At 44.6% G+C, this 19,058-nt stretch overlaps 1 protein-coding gene across 1 annotated transcript in view; it reads right to left on the bottom strand.

The window, feature by feature from the left end:
* LOC119965058 (dedicator of cytokinesis protein 2-like) overlaps positions 1 to 19,058 on the bottom strand; it is a 759,716-nt gene that overhangs the window by 531,806 nt on the left and 208,852 nt on the right. Inside the window, exons 21-22 of the mRNA XM_038795299.1 lie at positions 10,706 to 10,806; positions 738 to 872 (exon numbers count right to left, since the gene is read on the bottom strand). Of these exons, the coding sequence (XP_038651227.1) occupies positions 738 to 872; positions 10,706 to 10,806 (236 nt within the window). The remainder of the gene's footprint in view (positions 1 to 737; positions 873 to 10,705; positions 10,807 to 19,058) is intronic.

Here is a 19,058-nt window from a genome sequence, read left to right as displayed (position 1 = left end):
CCGAGCTGCCAGATGACACTGTCGTAAAACGCTCCGGCGTCAACACTCTGCCGCTAAAACGGAGAACTCCGCTACCCCGCCCATAGCCTCATTTTGGGAGAATCCAGCCGATGATCGTTTGGCTAAGAAGCAGGAAGTTGATCACATGAGCAAAGCTGGTTCTTTGAGAGCTTTAATGACTCTTGTCCATGACAATAACTGGTGTCCATTTCCTCTCTAATCGTTCATTAATGATTCTGTGAATAAACTAGGAGAAGCTATGACACTGTAAAGGCACTTAGTTAAATATTCTTTTACGTACCCTATATAATTATTTGCCTAATGGCTCCTCTTCATAATACTTCAAGCAGAGACAGTGAGAGAAGCACTCTCTGCTACATGATTATCCATTATTTAAATTAGCTTTATTATCCATTACTGAGGGCAAGTTGACACCTCCTTCTAACAGTTGCTGCCTGTGCGGCAGCTGCTTTCACTGGAGCCTTCTGTACAAATGTCAGAAATTCCTGTCCAAATCCTTAAATCCACTGGTGATCAAGCAATACTTCTGGCAGGTTAATAACAAAAGTGCTTACTTTATTAAATTCTGACAGCTTATAGATCTTCAAAATCCCATTTCTTCTTTTTAAATTAAACTAAAATTATATATATATTCTTTTAAACAAGCAGTCTGATTAAGATAATGAAAAGTAAAATGATCAATTAGTGAGGGAAGTAAATCAATATCTGGAACTTACTGTGCAAATAACGATCGGGACCTCACAATGAACTTAAAGATGTACTCCAGTGCTTTCAAAGTCCGCAAGATTGGTTCACATTGCCTTCCTTCACAACATATATCCAGGTAGTTTTTCAACACACTCATCAGTTTCCTAGGGTGAGATTCATGGAACAAAATGAAGAGGAATTACACATTTTCAAAAATTGTACACTTCGTGATAATTTGATTGAGATGGATGAGTGATTATGATTTTTTTTTAAAGCTGTAATATTTGATCCTGAAATAAGCACAGAGGTATTGGAAGAGATTTAAGGGAGGTTGAAAATTCAGCACTTAACATATCCTGCAACTGATGAAGCAACATATATTGGCGCCAATAAAATGCTGATTTATATACCAAACGATTTGCATTTATATAGCACCTTTTCTGACTACCCAGATATTCCAGAGCTCTTGCAGCCAATGAAATATCTCTGAATTATGGTCACAAATTTCATGTAGGAAGCCAATTTGTACACAACAAGCTTCCACAATTGTCAATGTGATAACAGCCAAATAATCTATGGTTCAGCCATTACGCAAATTGAAAGGTGAATTTTGGAGAAGTGGGACGAGCCCTCCTGCTGTTCTTTGGAATAGTGCCACGGGATTTAGATGTCCACCTGAGAGAGCCTCGGCTTAACATTGCATCTGAAAGTCAGAACCTCGTCCAGTACACTCCCTCAGTATGGCGGTGAAGGGCTGGCCCGGATTATGTGCTCAAATCTCTGGAACCCACAGCTGTATGATTCGAGGCCTCGAGTGATTATACTGAACCACAGCTGGACACCAAAACATGAGGGGGTGGTGGGATTGATTTTCCGTGCAATCCGCAGTGTGTTTGGCGACGATGGAGACGGCCCACCATTGGCCGGCAGCAGAACCTTCCGGTCCCACCGTCGTCAACGGGGTTTCCCATTGAATGCACCCCTTTCTGCTGGGAAACCCATGGCTGGGATGCACTGGCGGCAAGATTGGTGTGAACAGCTGGAAAATTCCTGCCAGGGTACATGTTATCAGAAAGTCTTCAAACAACATTATTGTATTAAGGTTAGCTCAAATCTTGAGTGCTCATCGATTCTGGTAACTGAGACAAAAGAAAGCTACTCAAGTTCTGAATCGGGTAGAGAGGGACAACAAGCCTAAGCTGCATGATGGAAGACTCGAGAAGCTTGGGGCGAGATTCTCCGCAAATGCAGTGAATCGTAAAGGCTGCCGTGGGACAGGCCGTGACCCACGGTAGCCTTCACGCCCACTTCCGGGGCCGATTCTCCCCCCCCCCCCCAGGTGGGGCTAGGAGCATGGCCCCGTGCATCACGGTCGTCAATGCCGCACGTCAAGCGATGATGCCGGCCGCGCATGCGCAGGTTGGACAACGCCAACCCGCGCTTGCGCAGTTGGCGTCTTTTCCCTCAGCCGCCCCGCAAGACGTGGCGGCTTGATCTTGTGGGGCGGCGGAGGGAAAAGAGTGCCCGCGATCGGTGGGCATCGATCGCGGGTCTATGCCCCCCTTGGCACGGCCGTGGTACCGCCGTGCCAATCGGGCCCCCAGATGCCCAAAACGGGCATCTGGTGCCCGTTTCACGACGGCAGCGAGCAGGTGTGTTTGCTGCCGTGTTGAAACGGGCGTGAAGGCCCGGCCGCTCGGCCCATCGGCCTCGGAGAATCGCCGCTCTTTTTTAAATCACAGGCTGTGGGTGCCAATGGCTAGGCCAGAATTTATTGTCCATCCCTCATTTACCATGAGAAGGTGATGTAGCCCAAGTGGTGTAGGTTCAATGATGCTAGGAAGGGAGATCCATGATTTTGACCTAGCAACAATGAAGGAATCTTTATTTCCAAGGCAGGATTGTGTGTTTTGGAGGGAAACTTGCAGGTGGTGGTGTTCCCATGCATCTGCTGCCCTTGACCTTCTAGGTCGTAGACATCTTTGGTTTGGAAGATGCTGTTGAAGGAGCTTTGGTGAGTTGCTGCAGTGCATCTTGAAGATGGCACACGCTTCTGCCACTGTGCACCGGTGGTGGAGGGAATGAATGTTGATGGCGATGGATGGTGTGCCAATTAAGCGGGCTGCTTTGTCCTGGATGGTATCTTCTTGAGCGTTGTCGCAGCTGCACTTATCCAAGCAAGTGGAGAGCATTCCATCACACACCTGTCTGGTGCCTTGTAGATGTTGGGCAGGCTTTGTGGAGTTCATCAGCCAAATGTTATCCAGGTCTTGCTGCATATGTACATGGAATGATCCAGTATCTGAGGAGTCATGAATGGTGCTGAACATCAGCGAACATCCATACTTCTGATCTTATGATGGAGAGAAGGTCAAAAATGAAACAGCTGAAGATTCTTGCGCCTAGTAGGCTACCTGTGGTGATATCATGGTTGTATGGTGGAGTGGACTCGATGGGCCGAATGGCCTTACTTCCACTCCTATGTCTTATGGTCTTATGGTCTTATTGTAATTCACCGACTGACCACAGAGAAGTCTCATTAATGTAAGTGAATGTTAGAATTAGGTGACCTCAGACTTACAGGAGAGCTGTAAGAGAGAGATTGCTTGCGCATGATCATACTGTTATTCATCTGTTGTTTGTATATAGTTGACCCACAGTTAATGTTAGTAAATCCTTTATAGCTTTAGCTACAAGTGTTCTTGTAATATAAATTAGGCCATCCAACAAGAACATTACACTACCCAGAGGAACTCCTGCAGTGATCTCGTAGAACTGAGATGATTGAACACAACAACCACAACCATCTTCCTTTTTCTCCAGCTGTGATTCCAGCCAGTGGAGGGATGTCTCCTTCTGATTCCCATTGACTTCAGGTTTGTGAGGGCTTCTTGATGCCACACTCGGTTAAATGTTGCCTTGATGACAAGGGCAGTCATTCACACCTCACCTCTGGAGTTCAGCTCTTATATCAGTATTTAGACAGTATTTAGTATTAAACAGTATTTAGAATACTGTGAGCAATTTTGGGCCCCACACCTCAGGAAGGACATACTGGCACTGGAGCGGGTCCAGCGGAGATTCACACGGATGATCCCAGGAATGGTAGGCCTAACATACGATGAACGTCTGAGGATCGTGGGATTATATTCATTGGAGTTTAGGAGGTTGAGGGGAGATCTAATAGAAACTTACAAGATAATGAATGGCTTGGATAGGATGGACGTAGGGAAGTTGTTTCCATTAGCAGGGGAGACTAGGACGCGGGGGCACAGCCTTAGAATAAAAGGGAGTCACTTTAGAACAGAGATGAGGAGAAATTTCTTCAGCCAGAGAGTGGTAGGTCTGTGGAATTCATTGCCACAGAGGGCGGTGGAGGCCGGGACGTTGAGTGTCTTTAAGACAGAAATTGATAAATTCTTGATTTCTCGAGGAATTAAGGGCTATGGGGAGAGAGCGGGTAAATGGAGTTGAAATCAACCATGATTGAATGGTGGAGTGGACTCGATGGGCCGAATGGCCTTACTTCCGCTCCTATGTCTTATGGTCTTATGGTCTTATATCCATGTTTCGGCCAAGACTGTAACAAGATAAAGAGCAGGGTGGCTCAAGCAGAACCTGAACTGAGCATCAGTGAGCAGGCTGCTGTGTAAATGCAGCTTGATAGACTATTACTGGCACCTTCAATAATTGTTCTGCTGATAGAGAGTAGAAAGATGGGGCACCAATTAGCTGGGTTGGATTTTACCTGCTTTTTGTGGACTGAACACATCTGGGCAATTTTCCACATGACTGGATAGATACCAGTGTTGTAGCTGTACTGGAACAGCTTGGCTCGGGATGTGGTTATCTCTGGAGCTCTAGTCTTCAGTACTATTTCCGAAAGGTTGTCGGGGCCCATAGCCTATGCAGTATCCAGAACCGTCAACCATTTCTTGAAATCATGTGGAATGAATAGAATGTAAATTTAGAATCTGTGATGCTGGGGGCTTCTGGAGGAGACAGAGATGGAACATCCACATGGTTACAGATGTTTCACTTGTGCCTGACGTGCTGGGGTCCACCAACATTGAGGATGGGGATATTTGTGGAGCCTCCTCCTCCAGTGAGTTGCTTACTTGTCCACCATGATTCACTACTGGATGTAGGACTGCAGCGCTTAGTATGGACCTATTAATTGTGGGATCACTTAGTTCTGTCTATCACTTGCTGCTTCTGCTGATTGCCACGCAAGTAGTCCTGTGTCATAGCTTCATTAAGTTGACTCCTCATTTTTGGGTGTGCCTCGTGATGCTTCTGATATGTCCTTCTGCTTTATTGAACCAGCATTGGTGTTAATGGGTAGAATTGGGGTTATGCCAGACCAGAAGATCTTAGGTTACAGGAGAATATAGATGGATGGGTCAGATGGGCAGATCAGTGGCAGATGGAATTTAACCCTGAAAAGTGTGAGGTGATGCACTTTGGAAGAATTAACAAGACAAGTGAGTACTCAATGAATAGCTGGACATTAGGAAGCACAGAGGAACACAGAGATCTTGGGTTGCTTGTCCGCAAATCCCGAAACGTGGCAGAACAGGTTAATAGGATAGTTAAGAAGGCATACAGGACACTTGCCTTTATCAGTCATGGCATAGATTATAAGAACAGGGAGGTTATGTTGGAGCTGCACAGGACTTTGGTTAGGCCACAGCTGGAGTACTGTGTTCAGTTCTGGTCCCTGCACTACAGGAAGAATGTGATTGCATTGGAGAGAGTGCAGAGGAGATTCACCAGGATGTTGCCTGGGATGAAACATTTTAGCTATAAAGAGAGGTTGGATAAGTTTGGATTGTTTTCTTTGGAGAAGAGAAGGCTGAGAGGGACCTGGCTGAGGTGTATAAGATTATGAGGGGAATGGACAGATGTTCCCCTTAGTTGAAGGGTCAATAACGAGGGGGCATAATTTTAAGGTGAACGGCAGGAGGTTTAGAGGGGATTTGAGTAAAATGTTTTCTACCCAGAGGGTGGGAAGAATCTGGAATTCACTGTCTGGGAGGGTACTTGAGGCAGAAAACCTCAATCTTTAAAAAGTACTTCAATGAGCACTTGATATGTCATAGCATTCAGTGCTGGAAAGTGGGATTAGTGTAGATTAAAGTAGTTTTTTTAAAACGGTGCAGGCTTGATGGACGAAGGGCCTCTTCTGTACTGTATGATTCTATGATCCTAGATTGTGACTGAGTACAGTTCTACTGCTGCTGAAGGCCCACAGTGCCTCATGGATGTCCAATTTTCTGTTGCCAGATCTATTAAAGTCGATCCCATTCAGCACAGTGGTAGTGCCACACTACACAGGGAGGATATCTTGAATATGAAGGCAGGACTTCATCTCCACACTTTACGATGATCACACCTACAAATATCGACATGGACAGATGCATCTGCATCAGGTAGATTGGTGAAGGCAAGTAGTCTTTCCTCTCTTGTTGGTTTTCTTCACCAGCTGCCCAGGCAAGCAGCTATGTCCTTTACGACTCGGCCAATTCAATCAATCATGGTGCTCCTGAGCCACTCTTGGTGATGGACATTGAAGTCCCCCACCCACATTACATTCTGTACCATAAATCAGGGCAATTCATAAAAGGCTAATGTTGGACAGATTTCAACCTGAGGATGTCAAGATGTATGGCGGATAGGGCAGCACGGTGGCCTAGTGGTTAGCACAACCGCCTCACGGCGCTGAGGTCCCAGGTTCGATCCCGGCTCTGGGTCACTGTCCGTATGGAGTTTGCACATTCTCCCCGTGTCTGCGTGGGTTTCACCCCCACAACCCAAAAATGTGCAGAGTAGGTGGATTGGCCACTCTAAATTGCCCCTTAATAGAAAAAATAATTGGGTAATCTAAATTTATTAAAAAAGAAAAAAAAAAAAAAGATGTATGGCGGATGCATGGGATGAGGGAGTGATGGGGGGGGTGAGGGAGTGATGAGGGTGTGACGGTGGGCGGCACGGTAGCACAATGGTTAGCACTGTTGCTTCACAGCTCCAGGGACCGGAGTTCGATTCCCAGCTTGGGTCATTGTCTGTGCGGAGTGTGCACATTCTCCCTGTGTTTGTGTGGATTTCCTCCGGGTGCTCCGGTTTCCGCCCACAGTCCAAAGATGTGAAAGTTAGTTGGATTGGCCATGCTAAAACTGCCCTTAGTGTCCAAAAAGGGTTAGGTTAGGTTAGGTTATGTGAGGTTACTGGGTTACGGGGATAGGTTGGAGGTGGGGGCTTAAGTAAGGTGCTCTTTCCAAGGGCAGGTACAAACTCAATGGGCTGAATGGCCTCCTCCTGCACTGTATATTCAATGATTCAATTACGGCAATGATAAAAAAGCTTCCAAGGGAGCCATTTCTCCAAGGGATGAACATTGAGCAATTTTCGAGCTGGTCTGGGTATTTAGAAAGATTCCTTTTGTTGTGATGTTGGAAACCTCATTCAGTTCTGTTTGATTGAACGAGTCATTCAAGGATTTGGAATGTCAACAGGAAAAGGACCTCTGAAAACGCCTAAAGTCAGACAGTGATGTGCAGTGTTAAAAACAATTAGAAGACTGCAGATAAATAAGATCTGCTCTAGACTGAAGGGCAAGATGCCAAGAGATATTATTCTATAAATTTAAAAAAAGGTCCACTGATGGAGGGTAGCATGACATGTTCTTCATTTTGTTTCATTATATGAATGCAAGTTGTACTGATTGAACTAAGTAGTTCATAATGTTCTGCACATTTATCTTATTTCCTGACTGTAAAAGTTAATTTTTGATTCAAACTAAACTTCTCCACTAGTGTCAGTCAGGTTTACAATGTGTTCACTTATGCATATGTAAGCCACATATCTTCACACACAAGGCACTAACCTTTCCAGACAGAAGGAACACATGCACATTTGCACCTTTTTCAAATAAACCAAAGCTTATGGAAAGAAATTCCCTGGTACAGCCCCCATGGCAATGCCTTGACCAATTAGAGTTGATCTGCCCAGTTTGAATTTGGACAAAGCTAGGCAGCTAACTGTTCCATGCTGTTTTCTCCATAGCAACACCTCCACCAATCAGAGCCCACTTGCCAACCAATCAACACTCTCTTCTCATTCAGCATAAATTGTTCTTCCCCACTACCATTGGTAATTTCTGGTGGGCTAGTATGATGAGTGCAGGATGAAAATCTTTGATAGCATGTCTCTTTTTTTAGCAACCTACTATTTACTTTGCTTAAAAGACCAGACGACCTTGTCCAGAAATGGAAATCCAAAGCCTTTTAAAGTTAACCAATTGGACTTTTAGAGGGATGATTGATTCCACTGAAATTAAGGAAGAGGCCATTCGGCCCATTGAGTCTGCACCAACCCTCTGAAAGAGCATTCTACATAGGCCCACTCCCCTACCCTATCCCTGTTGCCTAACCCCACCTAATCTACACATCTTTGCACACTAAACGACAATTTAGTGCGGCCAATCTACCTAAACTGCAATCTTTGGACTGTGGGAGGAAACCAGATCACCCAGAGGAAGCCAATGCAGACACGGGGAGAAAGTGCAAACTCCGCAGACATTCACCCAAGGCCAGAATTGAACCTGGGTCCGTGGCACTGTGAGGCAGCAGCGCTAACCACTGTGCCACCATGCCACCCCATAGAATGGGATACCTGAATTTTTAACAGGGTAACAAAGATCAAAATCCTACCAGAATCCAATTTCTTTAGATCAGTAAAATGATACTGAGTCATATTGGACTTGAAATATTAGCTCTGCTTTTCTCTCTGCATATGCTGCCAGAACTACAGAATGCTTCCAGCACTTTTGTTTTTTTATTAAAGTGATAATTAACTTATCACTTGAGCTTACCCACATTAAAAAGCAATTTCCAGATAAAGGAACTGTTTGGGATTGAGTTATGCAAAATACAGCAGTATTGGAACTTTTTCCACTGGGGTTCTGCGCAGATGTTTAGCAGACAGATGGTTTATCAAACATATAGAACGTCAACATATTTCTCAACCTTAGAATGCTAGTAAAAGCAGACTAATATTTTCAGAAGAGGCCTCAAAATGTTGACTATTCAAGGACAGTCTAAATACATGAAAGCAAAAACTGCATTTTAAGAGTCAAATGTTCAACATTCATCTGTTGTATGGAAGATATAAAAAGTACATGGTGAAAGAGAGAAGAGAAGATCAAAATCATTTCCAAGTCTTTCACAGAAATCCCCTTTTCTCCTTCAACATTCCTGATTCCCGTGCTGGCCCTCACGCAACCTGGCACTCTGCTGACCTCTCTCCCGCACTCACATTCGCACACTCTGCCCACTCTGCTTCTAATCTCTTTGTTCCCCATCGGGCAGCACGGTAGCATTGTGGATAGCACAATTGCTTCACAGCTCCAGGGTCCCAGGTTCGATTCCGGCTTGGGTCACTGTCTGTGCGAAGTCTGCACATCCTCCCCGTGTGCGTGGGTTTCCTCCCGGTGCTCCGGTTTCCTCCCACAGTCCAAAGATATGCAAGTTAGGTGGATTGGCCATGATAAATTGCCCTTAGTGTCCAAAATTGCCCTTAGTGTTGGGTGGGGTTACTGGGTTATGGGGATAGGGTGGAGGTGTTGACCTTGGGTAGGGTGCTCTTTCCAAGAGCCGGTGCAGACTCGATGGGCCGAATGGCCTCCTTCTGCACTGTAAATTCTATGATAAGCATCCCAATCCATACTCCCAATTTCCCATCAATTTCCATGAATATCCATCAATTTTGTCTTCCATCCCTCATTCCTTGCTATTTTCTCCCCCTTTCGCCAACACTAATTCCCATTGTTTTAATTGACATTAATTCCCCATCAGTCACTGGTGATGCTTCTACCAATAAGAAGCTTCCATTGCACCATACTTGATCTCACATCTCTGAATACCACAGCTCATACTAATGGAGACTGGGAAGTTTTGTGCCATAGGTGCTTGGGGGGCTGAGTGAGGGACCTGGATTTGTGCTTTTGTTAGTTAGCAAAAGGTGACCTTAAAATGTTCACAGTCGATTTGAAACGCTGACAGTTGACACTGAGGGACAGTAATTCTTGTATTCCTGGTATAAACATTTAGATTTATTGCCAGCAACAATTGTGACACTCCTCTTCTAACCATCTGAAACGTTTTCCCATTAGCCCCCTTGCCACATCGGGCACCCACTCAAGATCTTCGCCTACCGCCAGGTGACCTTTCCCCACTGGTCTCCCCATCTCTTCTTCACCCATGCCACCACGCCACTCTGCCTCCCTCTGCTCCCCCCCCCCCCCCTCACCCACCACCACCCCAGGGGCCTCCCCTCCCATCCCTGCTGGAACACATCGACAACTACCTCCATCCCAGCTCTGAAACTTGGACTATTGGGACTGTTGCAGTCATAGCAGTGATCACTGCTCCTGATCAGATTGGCCTTGCAACTCTCTGAGAGAGGTCATTTTCCAAGGGGAGCAAGTGTTACCTCCAGTTTACTAACACTCTATGGAGAAAGAAATGGCTGGAGGGCAGCCTCCTTTGGTGGGTTGTGTTTCCCAATGACCCTTTGGATGGTGGGGAGTGGGGTGGAGATGACGGGGTCTTGGGGGGGGGGGGGGGGGGGCGAGGGGCAACTGCACTGATGTAAAATTCTTCCACTTGCATTCTCTGCTTTCATTTTATATTTATGGCCTCTCGGTTCTAGAATCCACACAAGTGGAAACATTTCCTCTCCGTCTAAAGTAGATGAACAGAATGAGATGTACTTGTTCTCTCAGTTATTTTAATAGTGGTCATAAATATCCACTCTATAGAGTTTACTTTTATTAACCATGCTCACCGAGCTGGGAGGGAAATACTCAACACTATTTTTAACATCTTGTTGGTCTAACTGTAGGCTGCAAATTGTCACATGTTGCTCTAGCAACAGTGAAGGATGACCCAATTAAAAACAAGGCTACTGCACTGCCGACTACAGCGATGGAACTTACTTATACGCCAAGGTGGCACTGAAGTGCTGCTTGATGTAAGCTTCAAGGACAGCATTGAAGTGCTGAAATTTCCTGTCAGCAATGAGCCCGATAATATATATCTGCAAAACAAAAATGATTATATAACAATCACTGCAGGAAAGGATTGGCTCAGCACTTTTAACCTTTCTTGTAACATAGCTTCGCTCAAACAAGACACTGTGGTGTCTCATTTGACCGGCAGCTTTCAGAAACTCTTCGCTGAAGATTCAATTCACTGAGGGAATGCTGTGCTGTCAGAGGTCCAATCTTTCAGGTGAGACCTTAAATCAAGGTCCTGAATTTTTGCCCCCTCAGGTGGGCATAATGATTTATGAAACGACTCGGAGAAAAATAGGGGAATTCTCCCAGTTGTTCAGACCAACATTTATCCCTTGAATAAGATCAATGAGGAAAGACATATCTGTTCATTTGTCTCACTTCTGTTGTGGAATCTTGCTATGTACAAATTGGCTGCTGCGTTTCCTGTATTACAAAAGTCTTTCATTGTGAAGCACTTTGAGAAGTCCTGAGGTTGCGGACTAAAGCTAAAGAAATTCAAGTTCTTTCCTCTCGAGAGAGGCCGACAAGAGAAGGGTAAGCACGTCCAAGGACCTTCACATGAATCTTCCCCAGAACTACCCACAATTCTATGAGGTATGAGGCTCTAAAGCAAGATCCCTCTGACTACCTGCTTCTCTTGTTTGCACTGTGTTGCCCTGGAAAGGTCTGTATAGTGCCCACCATTATCTATGAAGTCATTTGCAACCTGTTAGCACTGTAAAACAGGATCTGCAATTGATTGTGACGAGAATCCAATTTGACTTTTTATTTCAACATTTTTGTTTGACTGGGCCATGTATATTGGACTATACAATTTTTTTTGTATTGATTCTCAAATGCAGGGGCACTTGCCAATACTGATTGAAGGGCCACCCGGTGATCCCTACTTTTGTCCAGTGAAAATAATATTGGCCTGAGTCTTTTCTGTTTTTTCGGAGTTTTATTAAGGTTTTGCATGGCACTTATTGTTTGGCCTTTAAGACCTTTTAGGGCTCGAGTCCTGAATTAGTCTAAACTTTGGGTGAAATCAACTGCAAGTAAATCAGTTCTTTATTGCAACTAAAAGAAAATAGAGACACGTTTGTGAACAGTAAACTTTAACCAGCAAAATAATTTAGTACAGTGGAAATGAATTATTTCAATAAATGTTTTAAATGTCTTCACAAAGTAGGACACCGATGAGAGCTGGATATTTTCAGCCATGGCCTCTTCAGTTACTTCCCCTATGGAATTATGTTCAGCTGCTCATGTTTTTATATGTGTTCTTGAGAGGTAGGTGATGCTGTCTAGACAGTAGTTATTGTTCTTCTCTGGGATTATGAGTAGATCTCCTCCTTGAGCTGCAACTGCTCTTTTGTTGATGGTGCCTCCATTATAATTTCTGTTTGGAAATTCCAGATTTTGGACCCAGTGACAATGAAGCAGATGACCAGGTCAGAGTGGCAAGGGATCTGGAGAGAACTAGGTGATCGTGTTTCTGTGCTCTTTTTAACGTATTATTCATCCGAAGAATGTGGGCATAAATTGTCACACCTTCATTTATTTCCCATCCCTCAGTAACCTTAGGAAAGTTTGATACAACTGAATGTCTTGCAAGGCTAGTTAAAGGTCAGCCACATTCGTAAGACTGGAGTCCCACAGAGGCCAGACTAATTATAGGGACAGCAGGTTTCAGGTCCGACAGAACATTTGTGAACTAGTTGGAATCTTGTCAATTCCAACAGCGTCATTCAAATTCTCAAGCTGCCATGATATGATTTGAACTTATGTTCTTTGGATAATTAGTCCAGGCCTCTGGATTAGTAGCCCAGTCACGTCATCACTATGCATTCATATCCCTTCATCTTACTGCTCTTGATCATTGTGGAAAAGTTTGCAGAGCTGGCAGGTAAGTGTTCCTGCAGTGCACCCTGAGTCACAGTTGAATGTTACAGCAGCAGAGCAGGGCTTTGGAAAACTATTTTATCATAGAATCCCTACGGTGCAGAAGGAGGCCATTCAACCCATTGAATCTGCACCAATCCTCTGAAAGAGCACCCCACCTAACCTATCCCCATAACCCCACCTTATCTTTGGACACTAAGGGGCAATTTAGCGTGCCCAGTCCACCTAACCTGCACACCTTCGGATTGTGGGAGGAAACCGGAGCAACCAGAGGAAACCCAAAGCACGGGGAGAAAATGCAAACTCCACAGTCACACGAGGTCAGAATCGAACCCGGGTCCCTGCCACTGTGAGGCAGCAGTGCTAATCACTGTGCCACCGTGTCGTCCTTTTATTTTCTGATCATGTATCTCAGTGTTGAGTATGCTGACTAATATTGCCTCGAAATAAAAATAAATTAATGATTACCTAAAAGCATTTGTGATTCTCAGGCCCGCTTGAAACTGTACTAAATTTAATAAAATGGGATCCTGGCCTCAAATGGTGTCTGCAGCAACAGACTTGTCCCAGGGAGGTCCTCCAGTCCATCTTGTTACTCTTTAGCAGAGCTGACATGTATTCCCAAGTGTTCTGGCCAATGTCAAGACTGTGTGTGGACTGGATCCAGATATCTCTCTGCACTAATCTGCCTTGGAATTTCCGAACAATAAAATGACACTGCCCGAGACGTTCCGAACAGTAAGGTCTGGAATTCCCTCAGAACTGCTCTCACCAATGCCTTCTTAAATTTTCCCAGTGTGGGTGGAAAGAACAATTATGCATATGAAGTTCTGGCAGCTGTGCAGGACATTTCTGTTTCTGCTTTGGTTGTGTTGGCATCGCAGACTAATATCCAGATTTCACCAACATGTATATGGATAGTGCTAGCTACACCAGGCATGAGCCACTGAGATGGTCGTCCTGATAATGAAAACTTAGAAATAGGAATAACCTAGAGATAGGCATTGAAGATTTCAAGCACTGAGTCTGTGACTTTGGCAACATGTTCCATTGTGGGATTGTCCTTGGGGGGAAAAAGATTGAAAACAATGGTCTTTGTAATTTGTATGGATGGCTACCTCATGTTTTGTCATGGCTGGAGGGCACCAGATCCTTGTTTTTGTCAATTCCGACCAGTCCATTCCATATTTTATAGAACATGATCAGTCCTTTGCTGTAGTGATTCCTATTCCAACTCTTTGATCAAGGATGTGAATCTGGTGTATTCCCCATACTGATTCATGTGTACATGCAATCTTTGGATGCTTCAATCTTATTTATATCTCTCACCATACAAGGATCGCACATACAGCTTTCATACCGCAGGACTCCACGACCAAATGTTCGGTAAGCTATAAGGCTGGGTGGGATTTTACGACTCTCTCCATTGGTGGGATCTTCCGTCAGATTCCCTGGTGGCTGGGCAGGCGAGACGTAAACTTTGGCAGGGCCAAAAGATCCTGCCAGCAGACAATGGCTTGCCGCAAACGCCATGGTAAAACCCATCACGCAGGATGTGGGGGGAAATCCCGGCCTCTATTTTTGTTGTAATACTAAAGGTTCTCCATCATAAATCCAAGAATCCTGTTTGCTTTGGATATTATCCACTAAATGTGGAATCCCCATCGAATGTTATTTTTAAGACGAACTCTTGGGTGTGGTTGAATATCTATCTATTAGAGAATTTGATTACAGAATTTAAAGCTTTCCATTGATGGATGTTTTTGTTGGTAATGCACAAGTTATAACATTTTTTAGCAGTGATGCCAATGGTCTTGCCAATTTTGTAATTTCATAAAATCACCTTGCAGTGAATCAATATGATCTTGAGATTTTCCTGATGTGATTCTCAGCAATTGTATGTATCTCATTGTAGAATTTAGTAATGTACTTTATGTCAAACAAATGATAAGTTTGTGACTACTCAAATCAATCCAGGTCCGAAAGCAGGTTTCAAATCCCCAACAAATGAGCCACATGCCTTCACTGCTTAAGTACATAAAATACTTCCTGGGTCAGAAGTTCCTCAATTTGTCATGCTCAGGATAAATGGGATGCTTTGGACCAACAGAAATGCAACTCAACACTGTCCCGTCAAATATTCTTAAGGAAATATAAAATAGATTTGAATAAAGATTCTTCTACACTGTTCCAAACATTTCAGGGAAGGTACAGGATGGTTTAAATAAAGCATTTTCCCATCATATACACCCAGGGCAGGGACAGCACAGGTTAGGTTACAGCGCCAGAGACTTTGGTTCTATTCCAGCCTTGGGTCACTGTCTGTGTGGGGTTTGCACTTTCTCCCCAAGTCTATGTTGGTTTCCTCCGGGTGCTCCAGATTCCTCCCACATTCCAAAGGTGCGCAGGTTAGGTAGTTTGGCCATACTAAATTGCCCCTTAGTGTCCAGGGATATGTGGTTTAAGTGTGGTTACGGGGTTGCAGGGATAGGGTGGAAGCCGGAGCTTCAGAGGACCAGTGCAGACCTGATGGGCTGACTGGCCTCCTTCTGTATTGGAAAGATTCTATGATTACCTTGAGAGGGTACAAGATTCCATGACGCTACTTCAAAGATTCACCTGAAGAAGGAGCCGTGCTCCGAAAGCTCGTGTTTGAAACAAACCTGTTGGACTTTAACCTGGTGTTGTAAGACTTCTTACTGTGCTCACCCCAGTCCAACGCCGGCATCTCCACATCATGACTTCAAAGAAAAGCAGGTGCGTTATCCCTGGTACTTTGACCAATATCTCTCCCTCAGTCAACATCGCAGAAATTGGGATGAACTCTCCTCCTCCCTGCCGTGTTTCTCGGCAGGGCGGCCCCACTAGCAGCGGGATTTTCTCTTTCCACCACTGGCCAATGGGATTTCCCACTGTAGGCACCCACATGCCATCAGGAAACCCTTGGGCAGGGGTGCACAGCCGGCAGATGGAGAATCCCGCTGGCAGAGAATTCAGCTGACTATCAATGGGAGTGACTGTGCACAAAGTAGCTGCAGCATTTTCCTACATTACAACAGTGACAATATTTCAGAAAATGATTGGCTGTAAAGGGCTGTGGGACATCCGGTGGTCATATAAAGCATTATGTAAGTGCAAGTCTTACTTTTCTTTCTTTTTAGAATCACAAGTTGTGACACAGAAAGAAGCCATTCAGCCCATCGCGTCTGTGCCAGCCAAAAACAAGATTGAAGTAAATGAATCTGATAGTAAATGATGCTCTTCATATGGCATAAAACAATTTCACAATTCTGGCCTCATTCCCAACTCATCTCACAAGGTGCATTTACAATGCAATTTTGGAACAATTGGAGTCACACATACAACATGCATGGAAGGTAAGGTATCCAGCTTGTTTGTCCAAACAGATATGAAAGTCCCCGAGTTAAGCTACTATCGGGATCAATATTGGGCAGTACAAATGAACCCTGGCACGTAAAAGAATGTGGCATCTGACTGACACCTACTGAACCCAAGACGGTTTTGATACTAGATCTGAATTTATAATGATTCACCTGAGGAAGGAGCAGTGCTCCGAAAGCTAGTGTTTGAAACAAACATGTTGGACTTTAACCTGGTGTTGTAAGGCTTCTTACTGTGCTCCCCCCAGTCCAACGCCGGCATCTCCACATCATGAAATTATAATGGGCAGCACGGTGGCATTGTGGATAGCACAATTGCTTCACAGCTCCAGGATCACAGGTTCGATTCTGGCTTGGGTCACTGTCTGTGCGGAGTCTGCACATCCGCCCCGTGTGTGCGTGGGTTTCCTCCAGGTGCTCCGGTTTCCTCCCACAGTCCAAAGATGTTAGTTGGATTGGACATGATAAATTGCCCTTAGTGTCCAAAATTGCCCTTAGTGTTGGGTGGGGTTACTGGGTTATGGGGATAGGGTGGAGGTGTTAACCTTGGGTAGGGTGCTCTTTCCAGGAGGCGGTGCAGACTCGATGGGCCGAATGGCCTCCTTCTGCACTGTAAATTCTATGAAATAATGGGCACAGATTAGGGATTCAACCGAGTTCTTCCTTCTTGGGGTGACTTCATTCCACGCCAGAAATTGCACTCACCCCAATGGGTAATACGCAAAGCTTTTATAATTATATTTGATTGCAACTGAAAATCCATCATTATAGCAATTAATTGCGCTATATAACTAGATGGCCAAGCACCATTACATTTACAGAACATCTCCTTTTTATGTGAGTATTAATTATCTTTATTTTGCAGGAAGTTGGTCCTTTGCTGAATCCAAAAGATATTCATTTCATTGATAAATGATCAAAGTTTCAAGCAGCAGAGTAATAGCCCCCCGCCCCCACACACAACTAAATATCTGGGCACAAAGAATCCAATAAAATACTGACAAGAACTTGTTAGAGAGTCAGTTATTTTCATTTAATGTGCTATCCATACAGTTTTGAGTTACAGTATTCACTGCCTTCATCACTAACATTTTCAGTCAATCCCCTTTGTGCAGACAGGTTCAATTCTCAGCAGTGGAACTAATGTGTGGTAAATGGACACTTTCTGTACAAAGGACAGGTAATTATCCATGTTCAGCCATTAGCTTTGAAATTCTGCTCTGCGAGCCAATTATGTGAGATGATTTGGGGGTAGTCTTAACGCAATCCTTACGGGGCACCAATATGCAATGAAAAATTCCCAAATTCGGCACCAATAATAATTATAATAATCTTTATTATTGTCACAAGTAGGCTTGCATTAATACTGCAATGAAGTTACTGTGAAAATCCTCAAGTCGCCACACTCCTGTTCAGGTACACTGAGGGAGAATTCAGAATGACCAATTCACCTAACAAGCATGTCTTTCAGGACTTGTGGGAGGAAACCGGAGCACCCGGAGGAAACACACGCAGACACGCGAGTGTGCAGGCACCGCACAGCCAGGAATCGAACCTGGGACCCTGGCGCTGTGAAGCAACAGTGCTAACCACAATTGATGAAAGAAGGGAAGGACTTGCATGTTACAACCCTACTCCCGAGACAGCAAAGCACAAAGTGAACCAGTGCCATAATGAAGCCCAGACCTTGAATAGCCAGGGCCTGATGAGGAACTTCAGTTACGTAGATAGATTGGAGAAGTTGTGACGGTTCTCCTCGGCGTAAGAGGATTGAGAGGAGATTTGATAGAAATGTTCAGAATCTTGAGGAATCTGAACAGAATGGATATGGAGAAACTGATCCCATTGGTGATTTGATTAAGAACCCGAGGGCACCATTTTAGTGTGAATGACAAAAGAAGAAAAGGTGCGTGAGGAAATCATTTTTACGCAGTGAGTGGTTCGGATCTGGAATGCACTGCCTGCATATGAAGTGGAGGCAGAGGAGTGGCACTCAGTGAATTGCTGTTTTAAACTAATTTAGGGGATGTTGGTGTCGCTGGCTCGGCCAGCATTTATTGCCCACACATAATTGCCCTTGTGAAGCTGGTGAATCGCTGCTGTCCCTGAGGCGTAGGTACACCCACAGTGCTGTTAGGGAGGGAGTTCCAGGGTGTTGCCTCAGCAACAGTGAAGGATGGCAATGTATTTCCAAGTCAGAATGGTGAGTGACTTGGAGGGGAACCCTCAGATGGTCCTGTTCCTGGCTATCTGCTGCCCTTGTCCTTCTCAATGATAACAGTCATGGGTTGAGAAGCAGCTGCCTAAGGAGACTTGGTCATTTCCTGTGGTGCATCTTGTAGATGGTACACGAGGCTGCCATTGTTTGTCGGTGATGGAGGGAATGAATGTTTGTGGGTAGAGTGCGAATCAAGCGGGCTACTTTGCTTTGGGTGGTGTAGAGCTTCTGAGTGTGGTTGGCATTGCACTCATCCAGGCAAGTGGGAGAGTATTCCACTACACTCCTTACAGAGAGCCAGCACAGGTATAACAGGCCAACTGGCCTATTTCTGTCCTGTCTACATTCTATGATTCTCAGCATTTCAGGTGCAATGATACAGGTGTAGATGGCTTTTCAATCTAGTGCTAGGCTCTCAGAAGTTAAACAAGGTTCTAGGATTCTGCCTGTCATGGACTAGGTAGTTAGCGTGACCCATTAACAATTTAAAAGCTTTTTGTTGTTGTTGAAGTATTGGTTTGTTATTATTGCTGTTGTAATTTTTAAAAAAATGCATTTTCTACCATGACAATATTACTTTCTTTTGACAATTGCTGGTGATGTTCCAAAGTTGGACGATACATCCCTGGAGCTGGGGAGGGGTGCTAAATATCCGTAGTATCACGAGGAGTGCTGTCAATGTTTACAGAGTTGTTCGAATTATTTGCAAGGACTCTCAGGAATGGATCGTTATTTACAGGGAGTCCCGATAATTTTATTAAATGCAGGA

Source organism: Scyliorhinus canicula, chromosome 4, assembly GCF_902713615.1.
Source record: "Scyliorhinus canicula chromosome 4, sScyCan1.1, whole genome shotgun sequence".
Lineage (NCBI taxonomy): Eukaryota > Metazoa > Chordata > Chondrichthyes > Carcharhiniformes > Scyliorhinidae > Scyliorhinus > Scyliorhinus canicula.
The sequence above is the reverse complement of the archived record's forward strand: the minus strand, read 5'-3'. Positions and strand labels throughout refer to the sequence as shown.